General features: G+C 35.5%; 3 protein-coding genes and 1 pseudogene across 3 annotated transcripts; 2 read left to right on the top strand and 2 right to left on the bottom strand.

Annotated features, from left to right (window-relative positions):
• The first annotated feature begins 1,847 nt into the window (after nt 1–1,847).
• Nucleotides 1,848–2,576, top strand: LOC103836091 (nodulin-related protein 1). Its single transcript, XM_033277935.1, has one exon. It carries the CDS (start codon nt 1,979–1,981, stop codon nt 2,309–2,311), a length of 333 nt encoding a protein of 110 aa, XP_033133826.1. The 5' UTR covers nt 1,848–1,978; the 3' UTR covers nt 2,312–2,576.
• Nucleotides 2,577–2,915: 339 nt separating this feature from the next.
• On the bottom strand, nt 2,916–9,171 carry LOC103836090 (annotated as a pseudogene).
• A 148-nt stretch (nt 9,172–9,319) lies between these two features.
• On the top strand, nt 9,320–13,324 carry LOC103836088 (probable WRKY transcription factor 4). Its single transcript, XM_033277877.1, is given in 4 exon segments — nt 9,320–11,667; nt 12,072–12,652; nt 12,730–12,873; nt 12,875–13,324. Coding segments are annotated over 4 exon segments (1,338 nt in total). The 5' UTR covers nt 9,320–11,253; the 3' UTR covers nt 13,074–13,324.
• A 37-nt stretch (nt 13,325–13,361) lies between these two features.
• On the bottom strand, nt 13,362–15,186 carry LOC103836089 (transmembrane emp24 domain-containing protein p24delta7). Its single transcript, XM_009112319.3, has 4 exons — nt 14,883–15,186; nt 14,606–14,815; nt 13,780–13,856; nt 13,362–13,684 (listed from the first exon to the last, which is right to left on the bottom strand). Exons 1-4 carry the CDS (start codon nt 15,180–15,182, stop codon nt 13,540–13,542), a joined length of 732 nt encoding a protein of 243 aa, XP_009110567.2. The 5' UTR covers nt 15,183–15,186; the 3' UTR covers nt 13,362–13,539.
• Nucleotides 15,187–16,080: the final 894 nt, after the last annotated feature.

Below are 16,080 nucleotides of genomic sequence, written 5' to 3'. Positions count from 1 at the left end.
TTATTTTATTTATTTAGTGATTAGAGTATGTAAAGTAATTTAGTGTTTTCACGGATTCATAAATACCAATTTAGGGAGTTTTTTTTAGTGATATATTTGTGACAAGAAGTAAAAAATCCTGGTTATGAAATTTATCCCATTAAATTTCCCCATTGACGCTATAATTCTCATTTTTATTTACATGGCCAATATTTAAGTGAACCGAACCAATTTGATTTTTTTTTGTCTATAAACCCAATTAAAAACAAATAAACACAACTAATCAAAATCAAAGCCCACAGCAAAATATCTTCATGATATATCACCAAGCGAAAATAAAATAAAATTCCTTGATGAAAATATTTATCACAAACAGTCTGGTATTAAATCTTTCTACCTCTCAATACGACTATACGATAACATTTTTGAAAAGAATGAGACAGTAATGATAATCTATGGCAATCAAATACAATTATTCCCAACCATCACGTGACATCCGCGTGTGATGATGAACGCTGGTTTAGTTACACCATTAATTATTACGTGCTCAATCAAATTGGTTTAGCACGTAGAATCGAGATTCAGCAAAAACACAGATCACAAAACACAAAATAATTAAAAACACATATTTTTTATATCAGAAATCATTTACACAATTTTTTTACAAACTTGTTTAATTCATAACACACTGAATAACACATATTGATCAAGTCTACCAATTTACTCAACTAAAACATCTCAAAACCTTTTATATTTTTCTCTGAAAATTATAGCATCAAATTTTAACCCCAAATCGTAGATAAAAACCAAGACATATATTAAATAATTTTTTAGCATCACAAAATCTTTCAATTTATAAAAAAAATATTTTTTAATGTTTATTTTGTCAACTAAACATATAAAAATATTCTAGTGTATTAATGTTTTTTTTTTCTATGAATCTTGTATCACACATCATTCTCCATACGTAACACTGTTACACATTATTCTATATGTGCAATACATGTACACGAACCAAAACTTCAGCACAACATCAATCTATCAAGTTTCAATCTCTTGAGTTTACATAATAGACATGTATGTAGCTGAGTTTGAAAGGCCTACGTGAGTACGTGGTGCTCTTCTTTGTTTTTTCTTAGTTAGAAAAAACTTGTAATTTATTCCACCGACCAAATGAAGTGATTGTATTTAACATCCACCGACCCTTCTACCGACACGACTGCCCCCTTCAATAGATCATTTATGTGATGTCTCGTATCCAAACATGTAACAATGCATTCAACACCACACAAGAGATATCAAGTATGTGTGATTGACAAGCAAACATCACATTCAGTCATAAATATAGTAATGACCGATCACTAAATTTTCTTTCGGCCACGACAAACAACTCACATCAACTGATCACTAAATTTCCTTTCGGCCACGACAAACAACCCATATCAACTTTAGCAATTGTGTTTTCAAGAAAAAACTTTAGCAAGTGTATAATGCCTTCTCATTAACTTTCAAAAAGTATACTTTTGTAACATAGAAAAATATAATTACGACCAGGAGTATTAAACTAAATAAATAATTAGAGTTTTTGTAGATTCAATAGAAAAGATTTAGTAGAGGGGTCCTCTACTGCACCACGTTGTAGATTCAATAGAAAATATTTTATAGATTCAATAGAAATGTTTCAATAGAAATGATTAGAGTTTTTGTAGATTCAATAGAAAAGAATAGAAAATATAATTATAACGCTACTTAAAAAAATAGAAAACAAATTTACAATCTGTTCTCATATATAATAAGTAGAGGACCCCGCTTTTTAATTTTAAAAAGAATAGCCTTGTAGTAGAACTGTGGAAATATATCCATTTTCTGTCTATATATATACATCCATCTCCTAGCTATTACATCCAACACAAAAATCATATTTTCAGAATACAAAAAAAAAAGCGAAAGATGAACTTCCTATCCGATCAGGTAAAGAAACTCTCTGACTCCAAGCCTGATGAGCCAGACAAACACCAAGCCCGTAGAAGGAACCGAAACAGCCAACAGACCAGCTTCACCCTCCGAGCTCATGGCCAGTGCCAAGGTTGTAGCCGAAGCTGCTCAGGACGCGGCTCGTAACGAGTCAGACAAACTTGACAAGGCTAAAGTCGCCGGAGACAGCGCTGATATCTTAGATGTCGATCAGGAATACGGAAGGTTCGATAAAAGCGACGCTGGTCAGTACTTCGAAAAGGCCGAGAAGTATCTAAAAGATTTCGAGTCCTCCGGCGCCGTCGTTACTCCTTACACCCCGGATATCGGTGCTCCTCCGCCAAGTGCTTCACGCTGAAGAGGTGTCTGGTGGTGGGTTGGGATGTTATGCTATAAGATGGCTCAAGTATTCATGAAGTGTGGTTATTGATCTTTATAAATTGTTATTATATCGTGTGGTAATAAATTTAAATAAGTTACGTACTTTTAGTATGGGGATATAAAACTAAATAACAAAGTACGTAAGTAATCATGTTGTATCGTTTACTATGGGAAGCGGATGTGTTCTATCTTTGTCATTGTTGTGTCCTTAATCTATCTATATTTGTTGTGATTATGCTAAATGTTTTGGTGTTTATAAACCAAATTAGGGAAGTCAGAATGATTAGTGAAACTACAAATTAAATACGCGAATGTCGATTAATTACTTGAGCAGAAGAACCAAAATAGCTCCATGAATTCTGTTTACATCGATGATCGAACATACATTATTATGCGAACATGAACCCTTTTTTTTTGTATAAACCCAATTATAATGAAATAAATCAACCAATCTAAATTAGTTTCCGAAAATCGTTAGGCGGTAATTACATGTTTTATGAGAAATTATTAATTATTCATGTGTTTAGACTTTAGACCAATTTTTCGAATACCTAGATTAATTTATTTTTTAAATTACTCCGTTTAGATCTAATTTGCCACTTTAGCAAACATTTTAGAACAATGCTAAAAAATAAATATTTTCATGAATATAATAACATCACGAGGCGAAAACAAATTAAAAAAATTCCACTGGTGAAAATATCTATCACAAACAGTCTGATATATTATCTTTCTCCATCTCTATACCATAACATTTTTGAAAAAGAATCAGACAGTAAAATGATAAATCTATGGTATCACAAATACAATTTTATTCCCAACCATCACGTGACATCCGCGTGTGATGATGAACGTTGGTTGTTACACTTGTAGTAGTTACAGTTGATGAAGAAGGACATCTTTGTCTCCTCGGCCTTCTCGTCATTTTACCCCAACCTCCAAAGCTCCCATCTTCAATCTCACCATTGTTATTGCCCACATGTTGTTGAACCGAAGTGGGACAAGGAGGAGCCTGAACCGGGTAATAAACCACCGGTTCAGGGTTTGTTATAACCCGTCTTGGTCTTCCTCTTGCACCGGTTTTCTTCCTCGTTAAACCGGTTGGAGTCCATGAGCTTCCCGTTGCCGCTCTCATGAACCCATCAAACAACTGAATGTCTTCCGTTACTTCGTGTTTCGAAAGAGACAAGAGTCCGGGGAGGATGTCTCTTTGGAAGTCTCTTCTCTGTTTGCCTTTTCTAGCGTTTCCTCTTCTTGGTCTTTGGCTGGTGACAACAGAGGTTTCCTCTAGTTTGATGTCTTCAGGGACTAGTGGCGTAGGCGTGTACTCTTCTTCTGTGATCTCAGGTAGCTGCAGAGTCATTGACTCGAAGTAGTCGATCTCTTCTATAGAACGTGCTTGGTTCCTTGAGAAAGAAGCTAGCTTCTGGTCAAGATTCTCTTTGTGTGTGTCTACTGTCTCTGCAAACCAGTGAAGGATGACTGTTTCTGGAGCTTCTGATGAAGCAACAACTTCTGATGAGATGGCAACTATCGTCTCTGCTGCTGTTTTCTCAAACTCTGGCGGTTTCTCAATAGTTTGTGGTGTCTCTTCTGATGGTTTTTCTCCATCTTCTTCAGCATCAGACTCAGGAACAGTTTCCAAATCTATCATAGGTCTCTTTGAACTCAGTCTTGAACTGGTAGGAGGAGCAGACCAGCTTTCATCTTCCTCTTCTTCACTAACCAACATGTTCAAATCAAACTGACACTTACTACTAACAGAAACCTTTGTCTCTGTCTGTTGCTCCGTTTGCTGATCCTCATCAGAAAGTGGTTCACACGGTTCGTTGATGTCTAGCATCATCCTATGGACTTTATCTCTTTCTGCATTGGATTCGTCCCTATAAGCAGTTCCGGCTTTGATCTTATCAGTCTCTGGTTTACTGGAACAAGAACCAGACTTTAACCTCTCTAGCCACATAAGATTCCCTCCCTCCTCTTTGATCATGTTAGAAGGTTTCAAAGATGAACTCGGAACAGCATCGTTACTGTTCAGATTCCATCTCCCATAAGCCACCTCAGAATTAGAAGCAGGCTTGGGTTTAACAAGCCATGGTAAAGTAGCCACATGTTCTTCATTCTTTCTGACTTCAACAACAGAAGTGTTTGAAAGCGTCACATTCAAGTTCAAATCTCTCACAGACTTCACCTCAGAGCCATTCAAATCCAAGAGGCTGTGATCACTTCTTCCTCCGTTGGGATAATTAAAGCCAGTCCCAGAGAACTTTGATTTGGATGAAGAAGAACACTCATTGTAAAACATGTTGTTGTGGTTTGACCGAGTAGTACTCCCAGACCCTGAGTTATATCTAGGATTGCTTTCAAACTGTAATCTATCTCCGAGACCCCCTAGCTTCTGAGCATTTGTGTCAGACAGGTTTAGAACCGGGTATCTCTCAACTCTCTGAGGGAAGCCAAAGCTAGGATTCTGCCAAGAAGAATGCAGACGGTTCCAGGGGACAGCAGAATCTGGAGTAGTATTATATGGATACAAGTGGCGTTGCGGTTGATTATGAGAAGCAAAACTACTTGATTCATGGATGACTTCATGACTAGTGTTGGGCTCAGTATCAGCTTCTAGGTCAATAAACGTCTTTCCTCTCCACAAGTCTGCCTTGCTTGGAGGAGGAGGACCACCATTAGCTAAACCCATTACTCTTTGCTGAGACGATGGATCTAGTGGCTTGCCCGGTTGAAGAAATGGAGTAGCAGACTTTTGTGTGCCAGTGTAGTGATCTGCAGATAGTTAACTTCAAACCTTAGAACCAACGAAGCAAAAAAATCTAACAATGTACAGATTAGTGGATTCATCTTACCAATTCTTAAGGGCTGATGTTGTGGCCAAACTTTCGGTTTACCATTCTCATTTGGATGCAGAGAGATAACAGGAACATGCTCCCTTACACTGCCTGAGTTCAGAACTTTTCCGTAGTCACGAACATGGCTTTGGAAATTGCCATAAGCAACTTCATTTGTTTCTTGAGCGTTAAGTGGTTCATTCAAATCAGCCAAGCCATTGGTTCTACTACTCGAACCAAACCCAACTCTCAAACTATCTCCATTAGGAAGTTGTCTATGATCTTTCAACTCTACAACGTCTTCATTGTCATCAATGTACTCATCAGCCGGAAGACAAAGATCTATCATCTTTCTCCTGATTTTCGTCGGTCTAATCTCCAAAGCTTCAACATTTTGTGAGCTACCTCCTTTCATGGGGGAATGGCCATTATCCTCCACTACAGACATGGATGGTCTATCGTAAACCGAGTTTGCCAAAGGGAAACTAGGCGTTTTCCATTTACGGACGTCATCATTAGTAGCTTGAGATGAGCATGATGCCTCGACTGGAAACAATTCTTTATTGAACTGTTTCCTTTTCAGCTCATCCATCATATCCTTTTGTATCCCGTATACCCGGTGAAGTTCCAAAACCTAAGTTAAAGATGAGAATGAGCAAACATATAATCAACCAAGAGGTGAACTCACAAAGAAAAGTACTAACAAACTAACCTGTGACTTAAAAACAGCTTCGTGTTGGAGCATTGTCCTTCTCACCACATCTTTGTAGGATTGATCATTATTGAGGAATGGCAATCTACTACAACCGTTGGAATCGTTGTTGAGATCTCTCATAGAGTGATGATATCTTCCAGGTAATAAGCTTTCAGAATGCACCTTTGTTCCCATTCCTTCTCTCACACACACACAAAAAAAACACAAACTTTAGCCTTGGACAAGAGAGAGATGAACAATTCTGATTCAAAACACATTAACATTGTCCCTAATTCATAAATCAACACAACAATCATTTAAGCACTCCGTAAAAAAAAAGAAACTTTATAACTCAATTAGCTTAATCTGGTTCCATCACCAAATCCTAAATCAACACAACAAGCATAAAAACCAAAACTTTATCAACTAAATGAGCTCAATTTAGTTCCACCACCATAATAAACCCATTTCTGAATTAGCTTCTTCTTAACAGTTTGCTCAGAAGTCAAACACATATAAGCAATTGTAAAGTGAGAGTTTTGATACACTCTATGTATATGTATATAAGGGTTTTGATGAGTTCTAACGCAGAATCTAAACTTAGATTACAAAGAATCTGCAAACGATTGAACCAAATTGACTGAAGAAATGTATTAATCTTAGTGAAAATTTAGCAGATTTAAAATATAACAAAATTGAAAATCTATCAAATTAAAAAAAATCAAATTATCAGAAAGAAAGGTGAGGTTTTTTACCTCAAAGACACATCCTTTTATCGCCAACTCGCATCGATGCTTCTTTCTTCAGAAGACCCAAAAATAATGAGGATTTTACTTGTAAAATAATAAACTTAAAAAAAAAAAAAAAATCTATGAATCAAAGAGTAAAATAAAGAAGAAATAAAAGTATTATAGAGAGAAAAAATTAGATCGTCATCTTCTTCGATCTACTGACTGGGCCACTGTCTCTCTCTCTCTCTCTCACCAAAAAGAATGAAAAAAAAATCTCCTTAATTATTTTTCTTTCTTCTTCTTGTTCGTCTGCTTCTTTTGGGAGCGATAAGGAGGAGGTTTGTTTATAGAGAGAAAAGGAAAGATCCGAAAATTACATAAACAAACGACTCAAAACACAACAACAGTGACATTAAATTTATTTTGTCAACATCCGGTCTTCTCTCCCCCCTTCCCTTTTTTATTCTATTCTCTGCTTTTTTTTTTCCTTCACCTTTTTTAGTTTTTCTTTTTTCTTTTTTGGTTCAGCTAAATGTAATTTATCTCATTTTAATATATTTTAAAGAGAATAAGAAGCTGAATACTTTGACTCGTTAAACTCTTTCTCTTGTTTTAGTAATAAATCGAATTTTAAAATATATGCTTATAATTTCCTCCATGTATATAATATTGGTTTGTTTAGATTATATTTTATTTAATTATTTTAGCTGATATATTGTTTTCTTTTTGGAAAAAAAAAACATTGAAAATGTGAAACGAGTATCTTCTAGGTTCTCTTAATCTTTCTTTGCTGCTTTATAATACATTTAAAAACATATTGTAACACACGATTTTATATTTCTATTAGACATTGTTTCAAAAAAAAAATTGAATAAAGTTTTTGATAAAAAAAATTGAATAAAGCTGTAACTAATAAACTGTTGACAGCAAACAAAGTGTGGGCCCCGGCTAAAATCTTATTTTTTTCATGTACCTCTAACTCGTTGGCTACCGTGGAATCATTTTTCACTTTTATATACGGAGGAAATATATAAAATTTGTTAGATAAATTTTTGGATTGGTGATCAAAGCTGATTTTGGATTATAAAAGGATTAAAGAAAAAATGTACATGCTGATGGGTCTGAAGTTTATGTAGAGTTATAAATTTATAAGCGAATAAGTATCTAGTTGTGTTTGATAGTTTTTTTTTAAACTACAGAAACGTATTTGTTGAGGGCCTTGAGGCACATAGCCTTGAAACCTATGGTAATATTGATATTTGGTACACTCAGTGTGTGTGTTTTTTTTTGTCGGCATGAAACCTGTCTTACGGTAATATTGATATGGGCTTATTTAGTGAATAACCAAAAAAAAAAGATAAATTAGATTTTTAGAGAGAGGAGATAAATTTGGTACGTTTCAATGTGTGTTATCGCACTGAATAACCCAAACCTATCATTTTCTTTTGTTTGAGTCCTATCACCCGCACACATATGCTATGTACTAGATAATAATCTCAATTTATCCCCTAAAGGCGTGACAAAATAATCACCACTTTTTATGATCGACGTGACCAAAACTCTCTAAGAAACTAAGCTGAAAAATATATGCAGGAAAGTATATATTCCTTTTAATTTTACTATCTCACACACTGTCACGTAGACTTACTATCGGTTAAAAAGAATTGGATTCGGTCAAAAATCTAAGCTACGGTCTTTTTGTTTTGTCTCTTGTCACAAACCCACATGGTTAATCCCGTATTTGTATCTTTAGGTAACACCGGAAAAGTTAAATACCCTCTCGTTTTAAACTTTTCAAATCCAGGAATAATACATAGTAGATCTTTATGAATTAATTATTTGACCGCAATATATCAGTATAATATTCTTAACCGAGCTTTTAAAAAATTCTAACTAACTTAAACGTTTAGTTAGAGAATGCTGAAAAGAAATGAATTTAAATAGCAGATTTATTTATCTAAACTTTAGTACCACGATACCACACCTTAATATATTACTAGTGTTTATTTAATAAAGTTACTAGACAAAAATAATTGATCAAAACCACTGGAAGACTTAAATAAACTCCTTAAATAATAGATCGAAGGCTTATATCAATAGTTATAATGTTTGTATTGGTATAATGGTATGAAGATAAGTTAGGAATAGACCTTAAAAGTGGTCCAAAGATTACTTTTGAAAATGTCACTCTCATCAGAAAAAAAAAATAAGATTTATTAACTGAGTATTAGTCAAGCGTCCTATCATACTTCTTATGGCGTGTCCCACCAAATTGATTTCATTGAGAATCAAAAAGAAAAGTAATTCCAAAATATATACGGTCCAGTATAATAATATATAGACATGCAAGCCGTATGCAACTGTCATATTTTCTTCGATATTTGTATTTTTAACTTAAAATAGAATTCGATATTTGTATTTTACGGCCACAATAAAAGTCTTACTATAGAAAACTTTCAAGATTAAATTTATTAACACCATTATTTGAAAATTTTATTTTAAACTTATATAAAGTGATATGGCATTACCAAAGAGAAACTTAAGTTAATCTATATTTTCAAAATATCAAATTAATTCACAAATCAAGATCATATAGAAAATATAGTGGTTGTGCAAAATATAGAATTATACTATGTTACTCATTAGTCATTATGAATGCCATTGGAAATATTTTGATCGCTTGGTGTTTGATATTAAAACAAAATGAATTTGGTATTGAATAAGTATGTTATTTATTTATTTATTTATTTTTGACTGAGAATAAGTATGTTATTTACCACTCGTCTTCCCTTCCATCCCCATTTTACAAAAAAAGGTATGAAAAGCAAGAAGAACGTAGGAAAACCACACTTGGCAGGAGATTCCAGCATCTGCTCACATCGTAAAGCATCGTCTTAGTAGGCAGCCTAAGGACTGCAGTATCTGCTCACCCTCCAAGAGTCACAAAACTCCTTCTTCAGATGTTCTCCTGCACCCTTTGGCAGCAGAAAAACTTAAGGATTCAATCACACTCTTCGTCTATGACTACTCTCAATGCAACCATTGACCGCAACATGTGAGGCAGACTTGACTATCCTTTGATTTCTCAGTTTCTTCTTGAATTCTATATTCTATTTTGGCGAATTCTTGCATTCCGTTTTTCTTAACTCTCTAAAGAGAACTGATGAATTCTTGCATTCCGTTTTTTTTTTACAAAATGATATTTCACTGATCGTATGAGAAACAAGTGAAAAACGTGAAATTTTGGTTTAGCATGGGATAACATTTTTTTTTGGGATATAATTTTTTTTTTGGGATAGCATTTCATCCATTAAAAAAAAAATTCATCCATGATACCCCGTCCGTTTCAGAATTATCCATATTTAAAAAAAAATATTTCTAAAATATCTATATTTTACTTTTTCAATATATGTAATAATGGAAATATATTAATTGTATTTACTGAAACTTTGATTGGTTGAAAATCATATGAAATAGCTAATTACTAGAAACAATGTATTTATCAAAATTTTATGTGATCGTGAATGTGAATTATTTTAAAAAGAGAAAGTAATGTTTAAAAGTCTATTGATTTGAAAATTACATCATATCGTAGCAATCACATACTTATTTTTGGCAAAAAACGAAAAGAAGGATTTTACCTCTCAGCATCCTACGTGTGTCAACATTTTATCTATCAATAATATCTCTTGCTCTTCTAAAGTCAATGTCTCTTCAAAAGTCATGTTGCTAGTTTTGCTTCATTACCCTCACGTTAATAGTTTCGTAATTATATGGTATGGTTATATGATTAGGCTATTATTCGATAGCCCAATTAAGATATAAAATGGGCTTTGTAAACAGAATGCCAGCTGTCATTACAGTATTTCAGACAACGTGGTGCAGTAGATGTGGCCGTGTTCCTGCTTCTTAACTCCAGGTTCATCGTACAATACAAGACCGACGCTTTTGTAAAAGATGAAACCTAAACTGTAATCGAATAAACAGATCGATTTGTTACAAAAAAATTCGTTTTCTTTTGGTTAAAGGTTACTTCTAGATCCAGCTTTATTGACCATGACACGTACCATAAAAGTTCATGTTAATGCTTATATCAATATTTTAAACCTGATTTTAAATATCTTAAAAATGTAAAAAAAAAGGTCTAATTTCTCATAAAATAATTTACAAAGATTGATCTTTAATATGAAAAAATCTATTAAACAGATAATAACTGTTTGAAGACATTTGTTCTAGTTTTTCTACTGAATCCTTCAAAGTTTGATATTTTTGGGGACAATAAGTGATATTTCTTAGCATACATTTTGAAACGTGTTATTCATTAAGTTCTGCACATTACTCGTATAAGTAAATTTTAATTGGTTTTCAGGAAAAGAACTATAGTCAATTTTACTTTATTACACAAAAGAGTTCATCGTGGACTTTTAATACTGCAAGAAGAATACAAAAGTTTTCAATCTTTTTATGTTTCCAGATCCGTTTATTGAAACAGAAAAGAAGAAAAAACTCGAAACTCACCATTAAAAGAAACATAAAACGGCAAAAAAACACGACAGAGATTCTCACAGACAGATATTTACAAAAAGGATTCTGTTTTGATTATTGGTTGTTGAATTTTTCTTTTCTTCTTCTGTTTTGTTAATCTTGTGGATCGATGTCGGAGAAGGCAGAACTTCCGTCGACATCGAACTCCACCGGAGCTCCGTCGCGACCCACTTTATCTCTTCTTCCGCGCCCTTTTACTGAGACGTTCTTCAACGGTGGCGTTGGTTTCAGCCCAGGTCCGATGACTCTTGTCTCAAACATGTTCTCCGATTCCGATGAGTCTAGTAGGTCTTTCTCTCAGCTCCTTGCCGGAGTCGTCATGCCTTCTCCTGCAACGGGTAGTGAAGGGAATAGTAATAGCTCTAGCTCTAGTGTTGATGTTGTTGACCCGAGATTCAAGCAGAGCAGACCCACCGGTTTGATGGTTTCTCAGTCACCGTCGGTGTTCACCGTACCTCCAGGGCTAAGTCCGGCGATGTTGCTTGATTCACCGAGCTTCTTGGGTCTTATCTCTCCACTTCAGGTTTTAAGATATCATCAACAAACAAGTTTCTATTTTGGTTAAAAAGTTTAAAAATCTATTTATGGAAACTGAAAGTTTATGGCTTTCTTTGTTGAGCTGTTTCTTGTTGTTTTGGCTCAGGCAAAAAAAAAAGACACGTTTTTTTTTTGTTAGCAAACGGATCATAATCTTGTAATAGCCATTTGTCTGTAAGATAGAAAGCAAAAAAAAAAAAAAAAATTCAATTCGTCTTTCATTCTAAATTGGAGAAATCTGATTAGAGTTGAATTAGGGTTTTATTAGAGAGACTTGTGGATTGTCTAATAGAGGAAAGAACTTTGCAGCTCAACTATATTGAAAAAGGTAAGAACATGATTTATTTTTCTTTGTTCTTGCTCTTAACATGGAATGTAACAATGTGTCAGGGATCATATGGAATGACACATCAGCAAGCTCTAGCACAAGTCACAACACAAGCTGTTCAAGCCAATGCTAATATGCAACCTCCTTCCTCTCAGGTTCGATCTCAGAACCCGACCTCAGCTCCGGATTCTTCACTGCTAGCTCAAAGAGAAACCTCAGATATAACCATCATGGAGCACAGGTCACAACAGCCTCTAAATGTTGACAAACCAGCCGTCGATGGCTATAACTGGCGAAAGTATGGACAAAAGCAAGTCAAAGGCAGCGAGTTTCCTCGAAGCTATTACAAGTGCACGAGCCCAGGTTGTCCTGTCAAGAAGAAGGTTGAGAGGTCTCTTGATGGACAAGTAACAGAGATCATCTACAAAGGTCAGCACAATCACGAGCCTCCTCAAAACACTAAGCGTGGAAACAAAGATAGTCTACATGGGAGTTTGATTAATAACAATCCTAACAAAACTACGAGGGAACAGCATGAAGCAGCAAGTCAAGCTACGACAGAGCAAATGTCTGAGGCAAGTGACAGTGAAGAAGTAGGCAATGGAGACACTGGTGTGAGAGACGAGCCTGATGCCAAGAGAAGGTATACAGTTATAAGCTTTGATGATATGATTGAATCACTCCATTTTTTTTTTATGAGAGAGATGTTTGAATGTGCAGAGTTCTGGAACCAGCTGCTGCTGTTGCTGCTTCACATAGAACAGTGGCGGAGCCTAGAATTATTGTTCAGACAACAAGTGAAGTTGATCTTTTAGATGATGGATATAGGTGGCGTAAGTACGGAAAAAAATTGTCAAAGGGAATGAGGTAATACAGCAACAGATCCAAAAGCTGTAGTAACAACATATGAAGGAAAACATAACCATGACCCTCCAGCAGCTAAATCAAGCAGCCATGCCGCTGCTGCAGCGGCACAGTTAAGGCATGGCGGTTTGGCTAACTTAAATCAGCAGCAGCAGCAGCCCGTTGCGTGTCTAAGGCTGAAAGAAGAGCAAACGATTTAAGAGAGGAAAACTTATGTTCATCAGAAGGAGTTGTTCTTTCTATGTTCTGGTGTAAAAGTCTTCAAAGTTTTTTAGGTTTTTTTTTCAGATTTCTGTTTATTCATGTGTATTCTTTTGTACATGAGGAAGAAAATTTACAGGGGGTTATGTGTTGTATCTTTGTGTTATTGATTCAGAGGATAGGTTTTACACTTTGTGGATGAAGTTTTATATGTTGCAATATCAAACTGTATTTTTTGTTTGTTTGTTTATTAGTATAGTATTGACACAAACTTTTGTTTTCCCATGGACTCGGAAAGAGTTTGAAGATCAGTGAGATGTTAAGATCATATCACACAAGGTTAATGTCTTTTCTCACAAAATCGAGTAACAAAATGCTTGACAAAACTGAATCCACTTGTGTAATAAAACTAGAATCTTAAGCTTGTCAATACAATCTCTGTCCTCGAGACATGGTAACGTGTATTTAGATGAGCTTCTTCTTCTCGAAGAAAGTCTTCAAGTGCCAAAACTGAAGCCCTGCGACGGATAAACAAACCCCAAGCGACAGGAAACTCAACCATGCCATCTTCGAATTTGTCGATATGTTCAGTTCGTGCATTTCTTCTTCCCTGCAACAACATACCATAAGAAGATGGGTTTTTGAGTTTCAGGTTATTCTCTTCCTCAGACTTTAAAGGCAAGACAGGTTTTTGTGTAAAATTACCTATCGCGGAGATAAAACATCTCATCATGGATGGAAGTAACAGTGTCGAATAACTTCTTAACCTCAGACTCCATATTCTAGCCAAATAACATCAAAAAGGTTAAAACAAAACAAATGTTAAGATCTCTGCAAGCCACTTTTAAAACGATACAATGTCACAATTGAAAGCTAGTTTCTTTCTATGTTGTCTGCCAAAGCCTAGTCCTATCTATCTTCACTTTGAACGAGATCAATCATTTATAAGGGAAAGAAGAATGAGCTGAAGCAACCAAATAAAGCAAATCTTTAAGAACTCTCCAACTGCTTTTAAAGGATACAATGTCACCATTGAAAGCTAGTTTTCTCTTTGTCGTCTACAAAAGTCTACCCCCATCTATCTTTCATTTTGCAGGAGATCAATCAATAATAGAGAAAGAAGAATGAGCTAAAGCAACCCAATCGTGTTCGTAGTAAACTAATCAATCTTTCTTTTTAAAGGGTTATAGACGATTTATTAGAGATTTGAACTATTTTTTTTTATTTTTTTTTTGCAAATTTGGGGGCCTACTATGTCTACGTAGTTTTCTTCAAAAAGTTTGGGAGCCTAAGACCAATGTTTCATTCGACTTTGCCGAGGACCGGCCCTGCCCATAGCTCATATCACTTGAACTAGCACCAAACGAAGCATAAGCAATGCGCAGACTCAAATTAAAGTTATAAAACTTTCCACTTATAACATCATGTCTATTGCTCTAACTTAGCTATCAACCCCTCACACACTCCAGCACAATGCTATACTGATCATCACAATGAGTTTTAGATTTGACTAAGTTAAGACTTTTCTTACTTCCACTTGGCTCCTCTTGGCCACACTGGGCCAGTCCTTGGAATGAACACCTGTCCTCCAATCAAAGTCAATAGTCAGCATCGTCTCCGGTTTGTGATCAACAGCTGAGATGCAAGTTATGTAATCTCCAGTCTCCACAGCCGTTAGCGAGAACTGCCCCGTGCTCACCCCGTCCGCCTCGTGGTAAGCCGTTCCTTGCGGCGATGTCACCTACACACACACCAACACTGACATCAATTGATGGAAAATGCGTTACGATTCGAGTGTGTATTGTTACCTTGACGGTGATTTTGTGGGAAGCAGGAAGAGGATGATCTTCGTGAGGGTTCACGATGCTGTATTTGCCGACGGACATTGCGTTGGCGTGAATCTCCTCGGAGATGCATTTCGTGTGGCCCGAGAGTAGCTCGTAGCGCATTGAGAGCGTCGCGGGGGAGAGAATTGAGAGGATCAGGAGTATGATCGTCGAGCTCCGGTGAAGATCCATGGCGGCTCCGATGAAGATCTGAGGAGTTTTGATGTTTTTCGTTGTTTTTTTCTGGCTGATGAAGGAGACGGAGAAAGTCAACACGTGCATTGCCACGCGTAGGTGTTTTATTGGTTGAAGCACGTGGATTAGCTATTGAACTAATACTTCTGACTCGCGCAGAGGGTTTCTGAGAGCGAAGCTATATATTGGGCTTGTATTATGGCTCGATAGGAGTATTGGGCTTACCTTTTGAGGAATCATGTAATGTGACCCAACTCAAAATTCAAGTTTAAACTTGATTGGCTAATTTACTTTGAAACAGTTGTAATAGTTTTTTTTTGTTTCTAAATATGTATTTTCAAGTTGAAACATGATAACAGTTGTAATAAAGTTTTTGTAAAGAAGAAGAGACTAGCTTTACTTGGAAGGGATGTTAATGCAAAGCAAATGCGAAGGTCATGATTTCGCTTCCATTTTTCTGTGGTTATAAGTCATACTCTAATCGTTTATGAAATTATTAGTTAAGCTTAAGATGTGTATGTATGCGCACAGAGATATGCATGTTAATCAAAGAAGTGTGTGGGTAAAAGAGATTTAAAGACCTTTTTGATCGTGATTAGTGCAATAAATAGAGTACAGTTAGGTGAATGCGTTGACAAGGACTCTATCTAAAAGGCCAACTGTGTCTTCTTCCTTTCCCAACTAGTATTAATGTTTTCCAGAGTTGAATATTCTTGAAATCTTTAATGAATATATATATCTATTTCTGTCTTTTTCCCTTAAACGTCATTTTATTTCCGTCTAATAAATCAGACTTCGTTAAGAATCGGGCATCTCGACAAAAAAATTGCATTTAATTAAGTTATTATTTTCCATTTTCTGACCAATACCATTTAATATTGGAGGTGAAAATAATAAATAGAAGAAGGAAGACCTTGGCGGTTAATTATTTATGTTCGTCATTCCTTTCTCTCTCTCTCACTCTTAACCACCTCTCTCTTCTTTT

Source organism: Brassica rapa, chromosome A08 (genome assembly GCF_000309985.2).
Source record: "Brassica rapa cultivar Chiifu-401-42 chromosome A08, CAAS_Brap_v3.01, whole genome shotgun sequence".
NCBI lineage: Eukaryota > Viridiplantae > Streptophyta > Magnoliopsida > Brassicales > Brassicaceae > Brassica > Brassica rapa.
The sequence above is the reverse complement of the archived record's forward strand: the minus strand, read 5'-3'. Positions and strand labels throughout refer to the sequence as shown.

Coding starts and splice junctions, on each gene's coding strand:
- LOC103836091 (XM_033277935.1), top strand. CDS start 1,979: ATGAGCCAGACAAACACCAAGCCCGTAGAAGGAACCGAAACAGCCAAC.
- LOC103836089 (XM_009112319.3), bottom strand. CDS start 15,182: ATGCACGTGTTGACTTTCTCCGTCTCCTTCATCAGCCAGAAAAAAACA. Junction 14,816..14,882: donor CCCACAAAATCACCGTCAAG/GTAACAATACAC, acceptor GTGTGTGTGTAG/GTGACATCGCCGCAAGGAAC. Junction 13,685..13,779: donor ATGTTTTATCTCCGCGATAG/GTAATTTTACAC, acceptor ATGTTGTTGCAG/GGAAGAAGAAATGCACGAAC.